The 8,452-nt window shown below is 37.3% G+C and overlaps 1 protein-coding gene across 2 annotated transcripts in view; it reads right to left on the reverse strand.

Moving 5' to 3' along the window:
* LOC121325025 (complexin-2) overlaps positions 1-8,452 on the reverse strand; it is a 36,516-nt gene that overhangs the window by 10,692 nt on the left and 17,372 nt on the right. For both annotated transcript variants that reach the window (XM_041267318.1, XM_041267317.1), the window contains exon 2: positions 6,651-6,769. In XM_041267318.1, coding sequence (XP_041123252.1) covers positions 6,651-6,681 — 31 coding nt within the window. In that variant the 5' untranslated portion in view covers positions 6,682-6,769. The remainder of the gene's footprint in view (positions 1-6,650; positions 6,770-8,452) is intronic.

The raw sequence follows: 8,452 nt of genomic DNA on the forward strand, positions 1-8,452 counted from the left end.
GTCATACCACCATGGCACCATATCACTAATGATGTGAAATAATTGTTTCAAATACATTGTGCTGCAATTGCTGCCCTTATAAAAGTTTACTGTGAAAAAAAACATAAAAGCTTACCACAGCGTTAAGAAAAGCATAGTGAAAGCATGATAAAATCCTAGAAAAGTGTAGGTAAGTTTAGTGAAAGCATAGATAAGCACTGTCAGGCATGGTGAATTACTATACTGGGAACTATGGTAGTGCACATTGTTTAATATACCAAGGTACAGTAAATTTATGTAGTATAAGCATGGAAAGCAATATAGTGGTACTCATTTCTATAATTGTATAGAAGTGGTACTCATTTCTCTATTTCTCTCTGAAGGCTCTTGACTTATTAATAATTAGTCTATCCAAAGTAAATGTATTTCTATTTTTGTAAAAGAAAAAAAAAATAACCCAAATGACCTCCTTCAGCTGTGTTCCAGCTAAATCTAATTCAATAGATGAGTAACTGATTAACAGCTATTATTGCAATAGTTCCTGTCTGGAGATCGGCTGATGAATAGTGAGCAATTTACACAACAATTCTTTAATTGTTTTGGTTTTTCCTGTATTAAAATTCAGGACAGATTGTTTAAAGCTCAACTGAGCCAACGTGTTTCTCTTTACTAGGAGCTCTTTTGATTTAGAGTGGTCCGAGCAAAAAAGCATAGCAAAGTGTAACAGAGCACAGTGAAATCATGGTAAGCATTGTAAAACTATAGCGAGGTAAGTTAAAGCATATTAATATGGCAAACCAGGGTAAACTATAGTTGAGGCTATCATTTTGTCACAGAGGCCAGGGAGATTGTGAAAATCGCGAATTTCAATAAAGTTGGTGAAATCTTGGGAATAGATGTAAAAACACATTTGATTCAGCGCTTCTTTTATTTACTTTAAAAAAATGCAGTACGTCATGCACTGAAAAAACAAATCGGAGAAATGCATCACATATTTTTCTATAGTATTCAAATGAGTTGGGATGACGTGCCCATAGTCCTAACCTGTTGATAACTGATGCATACTATGAACTAATCCCCTGTTCTCAGCCCTCAGCTCTCAACAATGGGCCCTGATCTGCCCACCCCTGTGTTCTGTCAACAGCCAGAGATGTCAGCTTTGATTCTAAGAGCTAACTGCATAGTCAGTTTGTTTAACTGAGTAATCCACTGTATGAAATTGAAATCCTACACAGTACTGATGAGGATATCAGGAGCAGACAATGAAATATGTATACAGTAGCTGTAGACATTATCAGTACTGTACCTATCAATGCTTGTTTTTTATTCTATCCCTCCAGAAATCAAACTGGTATAATTAGCTTTGCTGATTAGAAACTCACATGCAGGCGACCGTCGCAAGAGCCAGAGCTTTCTATTGATTCTGTTGTCGTTGCTGTGGCCAAGCAGTAGAAATACAAGACCGCCTGAGTGAATATGAATTATGTATATGGCGTCAGATTGAAACCTTTAAGCAATATTGATTTGTTTCATGGAAGGAGCGACTGTACAGTCTGCACAGTCCTGGGCAAGTAATAAGGTTGCACCTATAGTCTGTACTACTGAGACCCACTCAATTATTTCTGTCTGCTGGGAGTCATTGATAAACCAGACACAGAGCTCAGGCACTGTAACTTCCTGCTAAAAGCACAATTATTGTGCTTATTTACCACGGAAAAAACATTTATAAAAGCACAGCCTAGCACCCACACTGTAGCCACGTTTCCATTGACTGCCAAGATTCCCAAACACACACTGCAGCCCAGCACTCTAACCACTGAGCTACTCCAACCCACTGCCTTCCACACTGTAGGTCAGCAATCTAATCACTGATACTCAAACACACTACTTTCCACACTGCTTCTCAGCTCTCTTTTTTAGATATTGAAAATCTCTCTGCTGATCAATATTTCTGTCTCTTTCTGCAGGCTCGCTTTAGGCTTGCCTGGACACGCCTAACTGCTTAGCATTGGACAGACTACCCCATTCCAATCAATGTATAGGCACAGTGACCTTTGAACTCTGTCTTCATATATAAAACACCCCCCCCCAAAAAAAAACCCTGTGCGTTGTCCCTGCTCTCCTGTTCCCCACAGAACACATGCTTGTATATTTCTGAAATAAACAAATTACAAATTTGAGGCAGAATATTGAGAAAAACAGATTAGCTCCCAGCTTGAGAGCTGCCTGCATGCTGATGTGACTGACACCCTCCCTACAGGAAGACCTGGGAGAGGGTACTTGCTCTAGATTACTGTGTCCTCTGCAGACACTGTGTGCCCCACTCTCAAAGCATATATATGAGATATAGATATATATATATATAGATATATATATAACTATATATATAATATATATAATATATATATATATATATACATTCCAATTCTACTGCATTGGCTGTCCGACATCCCATTCATTCATCAATGTTATTTTGATTTCTCATAGAGCTCCCCCACCACCCACCCTCCTCAGCATTGCAGCCCCGTAGACAGAGAAACAGAAAGAGAGAGCTCTATACAAATCTTTGCTGCTAAATTACCGCTAAAGGATTCTGGTCTCAATAGCAATTTGCCCAACTTGGTTAAACAGGACTGATAAATACTTCCTCCATCACCACCCTTAAAGAGTCACTGCCTGAATATGAGGCTTGAACGCTTTCCTAATGCATTCCGGGGTGACTAAATGGCTTTTCTTGTTTACCCTTTTTTGTGTTATGAGAAAGAACTATACAGTATCTGCAGATATTGAACAGCTACCATTTCTTTTGTGCACCAGAGTCTGGAATGTGGTGCCTAGAGGGCCTTTTCATTTGTATATTTGTATGTGCTGTTGCATATTAAATGTGCATGTGTTGTTTTTTTAGGAATAACTGATCGTTTCTGGTTTTCCCTGGATAGTTGAAGTTCGCTGTCCTTGAATTTCAGCATACGTCCTCAAAAGCATCCATTTCCAGTAATAAAAATGACACTGCTGTTAAACAATTTCATGATAACTAAAAAACACGCAACAGCAGAACCACTCATAGAAACTTAATCAATTCAACGACTAAAAGTCTTTCAATGTCTTTGAGAGAGCATTTCGTTCAAAACAGTTTTCACTGATGTTTCTTTTAGTAATTTCATGAATATTAAACTAATAAAAATGAAGTCCTTAGCATCAATTTCTATCATACCATGTTCCTGTAGTTTACACATTTAGCTTATTGGATAAATACAGATTTTAAACTGTAGCACCTACCTCGTTGTCATAATGTTTTGTTGGCTATGTAACCAATAACTGGCAGATTCCAATAACTCAATTTATTCATACGAACAGATTTTCCATCATTATTTATTAAATGAAGTGCCCATTTCTTTCCTTAATTCCACATTAGCTCTAATAGCCACTAACCAACTTCCAATCTCCGCTCTCTACTTAGTCAATTAGTGCATTAATATGACAGCATCAAATGAGAGAATATTAAAGCGCTTAAACCGATTTGCATAAATGTTGGACAATATATTGCATAAATTGAGAAATTTAATGGCTCCTGTTATCAAAACTTTTGCCTTTTTGGACTATAAACCCACACCTCGGAAAAAAAAGAAAAGTGTAAGTTGACAGGCATTGCAGCGGGTGATAGCAAAATGCAAGCTCTGTGTGCTGTTTAGGTATTGCCTTGTCTTTCTCAATCAGTACCTTACAATGAGTCTCTATCTCTTGCTTTCTGCTTTTCTATAATAAAACTCCGGCTGTTAAGGCATGGGGTTATTGTTTTTTTATTACAGTACTAGAAGTGTATTGACCATCTGACACCCCATTAAATATTTATGCAGTTTGCATTTCCTTGGGACAAACTGCAGTCTGCCAGTGAGACTGCTGATTACCTGCCATCTTGTGATATATGAGTTCTCTTGCCCCGAATCAAAACCACTGCCCAGCCCTCTCTCACAGCAACTGGGCAACAGCCCCTTACAAGACTCCAGCTTCACAATTGACCAAGGTGTTTTGTTTAGTGCATATTGGTGGGCATTTCATTACCTTGCCTGATACTTGATAATTACAGTCCCATTTGGTATCAAATCATCTTTATGAAACCATTCAGTCTGGGTTTAGATCTGCCCACACTACTGATACTGCTTTACTTAAGGTAGTTAATGACTTACTGATGGCTGTAGATGCTGGTTCACCATCTATCCTGGTTCTTTTAGATCTAAGGGCTGCCTTTGATACTGTAAATGACGAAATGTTGTTACACTGTCTGAAATCTGTGATTGGTCTTTCTGGTATAGTTTTGCAGTGGTTCACATCTTATCTTTCTGATGGAACACAATTTGTTACATTAGATGGGACTAAATATGATGTTTGCCCATTGAAATCTGGTGTCCCACAGGGCTGTTTTGGGATATATTTACTTTGTATATATTACTTTGTATATATTTACTCCCTCTTGGTCAAATAATCAGCCGACATGGTATTCAATTCCATTGTTATGCAGATGACAGTCAACTTTATGTGCAAACTACACCCAATATTACTGTGGCTGTCTCTCTATTGAATAATTGTTTAGCCAACATAAAGACTTGCAGGAAAACTTTTTACAGCTTAATTGCAGCAAAAATGAAGTAATGTCAGTGGGTTTGCCCCATCAGATTTCAACGGGAGCTGATTTTAGCCTTGAAATTGATGGGCACGAGATCAGTCCCACTTCACTGGTTACCAATCTTGGTGTGACCTTATGTTATCATTTGAGGATCATATTAAGAATATCTGCAAATAGCCGACCTTAGGAACATTGCTAGACTTAGATCCTCATTATCTACGATTGATGCAGAAAAGCTTACACATGCCTTTATTTAATCAAGATTGGATTACTGTAATGCTATTTTTGCAGATATCTCCTCTAAGGTTATTAAATGGTTACATTTAATAACCTTAGAGGAAATAGTGCTTCACATATTCTTACTAAGACCAAGAAACAAAATTATTGTAACATCTCCTGTACGACCGAAGTGTATAAGCAGATAGAATTACTTCGAAGCATATATCTCCTGTCTTTGCTTCTCTCCATTGGCTGCCAGTCAAATATAGGATTGATTTTAAGGTTTTATAACTAACTTATAAATCCTTACATTCTCAAGGCCCTGCCTATCTTAGGGATCTCCTTCAGTATCACATGCCTAAATGAAAATTGAGATCTGGTAGCAATGTTCTTGTGTCTGTGCCTAGGACTCGTCTGCGCACTGTGGGTGATCTGGCTTTCTGCTCTTTAGCCCCACGCCTATGAACCCCCCTCCCCCTATTGAAAAATTGTGACTAAGTTGATGTTTTTAAGTCTAATCTTAAAGCTTACATATTTCGATTGGATCTGTAATTGATTTTTTTGTTCTTACTGTTAGTCTATTGAAATGTTTGTTTTTATGCTGCTTTGTGATTTTTAAATGAAAAGCGCTATATAAATAAATATATTATTATTATTATTATTATTATTATTATTATTATTATTATTATTATTATTATTATTATTATTATTATTACCTACTACCTACTTTTACAATGTAGCAGGGCGGAGGCTGGGCACGTTGGTTTTCTCTGCAAAGAGGCTCATTTCACCGACAGGGGGCAGAGTCTGTGATGGGCATCACACAGCACTGATCGATAGATAGGGAACTTTGTTTTTCTTGATGAAAAATGTTCTCGACATTCTCAACTTTATATTTCGCCTCTCCTTCATGCTGATTGTCCCCAAATCCTTCCATTTACAAGTACCTTCCTGTGTTATTGCAACTGTAGGACAATAACAATAATAATAATAATAATAATAATAATAATAATAATAATAATAATAATAGATGCTTCAATCTCTTCCTACAGGCACATACGCAGAGTAATTATTAAAATTGGGTCTAGGAGAGTAAAAAGATATGAGTGCAGCTGCTGTCTCCCCATCACTTCATAACCTCCTCTCCTGCACATATTAATAATTCTATAAAAATCTTACAAATTGGTGTCAGGACCCCTCCCACGTTAGCTTTAAATTACTGCTGGAAATGAACAATCGCAGTTCCTGAGGCTGAATCTCATTATGGTATTCTGCCAGGGCGGAGGGATGCTCTTCACTGTGCCTGGAAACAGAGCCACAATTTTAATGCGCACAGAAATACTAAAACAAGCTTAATACATTTTTAGGACATTAAAAAAGTCAACGCGATTGTCGTTGAATGTGATACTTGTCTTTAAGTGTTTCTAAAGTCAGCACTAGTTAGTGTTTTATGGTTATGGGTGATGCACACAGAAACACAAATAGAAACAGAAGCATACTAACTCACTTAGGGCTGTACCAGTCATAAAGGATTGAAAGACACAAAACAAGAAAATAAACATATCTCAATAAACATATCTTCATAAGAAATCTAAACATTAAGCTTAATATTAGAACAAAAGTGCAACTATATATGATTTAGAAATCTCCAATTTCTCTAAGTGCATGGGGGATGATGTCTGTATTTCACAGGGCTACAACTGTTATTTTGGTGCAACACGTAGACCAGGATTCACAGTGAAGTTGTGCAAGGAATGATTGGCACTATGAAGTCTTAATCAACAGCAAGAGTCACATATTAATGAAACTGTTTATCTCTTGTACATACCACCTAAAGCTTGCTTCATCACAAAATCCATGGTGCTCCTTTAAGCCTTTTCAAAGCAGGTGAGAGAATGCACATGCAGCTTCTTCACTTTCCACAGGGCTCTTTCCAAGATTTAACACCTTAAAGAGAGAGTGAGAGGAGATTACTGTGGATTCAGGAGTTCATCTTGCAAGATTGATTGCAAACTGCAGAAGAAATGAAACAACTCTCAGAAGAGGACTTGGGTGAGTATTCCATCAGTCACCGGGGTGATGCGTTCCCCCAGTCTACGTCAACATCTCATTATCAGGAGATTTTTTACTGTCTCACACTAATGCCACAGAGTGAAAGTGAAGCCCTAGTGATCTGGCACAGTCTTTAAAAACCTATACCTTTCATGAAAGAAAGGTTTAAATTGTACTCTTTCTTTCTCTCTTTTTAAATTGTTTAATGATTTGTTTTGGTGCTCAGGTAGGGTGCAAAACTGGACCCTGACATACCTTCTCTAAATCTACAAAAATGAATAAATGCAGACCCACTATATTTTATCATACTTAAATGAATCAAATGCTCCGGTACCTCAAAGCACTTTCATTGCCTCCTTTATGTTCAATAGTAAACTTGTAGCGCCATGCAATTAAATCAAAAGCACTCAAGGGCTGTGACAAAATAAAGAATTTCACTCTGAAATCAGGGCAGATTTATTCCAAGAGCAGACCTGACGAACACATGAGTGTATATGGCAGGATATATTATTATTATTATTATTATTATTATTATATTATTATTATTATTACAGCACAAATACCACACATAGGAATAGATCCCTAGAATTTGGCTACACTGGTGTTCCAGTAATTAGCTGTATTTGATTTTATTTAGTAACGGATGTTCTTGCCTGGGTCAAACTTAATGGCTTTTTAGAAAGATAAGAGCCAGCTTCTAGGAAGGGCTTCTTGCTCACTGCACAGCTGTGGACTCAACTCAGACATTTAGCGCATCTGAATATATATAATATATATATATATATATATATATATATATATATATATATATATATATATATATATATTATATAATAGGACAATATAGTATAGTTATGATAGAACCTAGGACACCTGTTGATCTACTATTGATTAATTCTCGTACATTGAAATTTTACATGCATCTGTTGTTTCACCTACCACTTCTTGATGTTATGATGTATAGCATCCCACTATTAGTTGGCTATTAAGGCTTTGACATCCTTGCTGCTGCACACAATTTGTTTGGTGCACACACACACACACACACACACATTCTGATAAACACCACAGTGCACACACACCACAAGGTATGCAGTTCTGTCTCAAAGGATTAAAAAAAAAAAAAGTGCACACACACCTACACACTTGATGTTATGATGTATAGCATCCCACTATTAGTTGGCTATTAAGGCTTTGACCATAAACTGTATTAACAAACCGATAATGTTTCTGAAGTGTGTTGTTACAACACACACCTTAAGCACACACACACACACACACACACACACACACACACACACACACACACACACTGTACACACACACACACACACACACACACACAATGCACGCACACACACACACACTGTTTTTGGCTTCAAGTGTCAACTTCCATTCAAAACACACACACGCATGCATGCACATCTGGGAGGAATGTATGTACCCATAGTGATCCTACTTAAAACACGACTTTGCAAAGGCACTAGCAAAGCCTACTGCAGGTATAACCCAAAGGACCAGGGAATCCCATATGAATACCTTTACCTTCCAGCACAAGGCATTTCATCAACAGTGTTC

Source organism: Polyodon spathula, chromosome 12 (genome assembly GCF_017654505.1).
Source record: "Polyodon spathula isolate WHYD16114869_AA chromosome 12, ASM1765450v1, whole genome shotgun sequence".
Taxonomy (NCBI): domain Eukaryota; kingdom Metazoa; phylum Chordata; class Actinopteri; order Acipenseriformes; family Polyodontidae; genus Polyodon; species Polyodon spathula.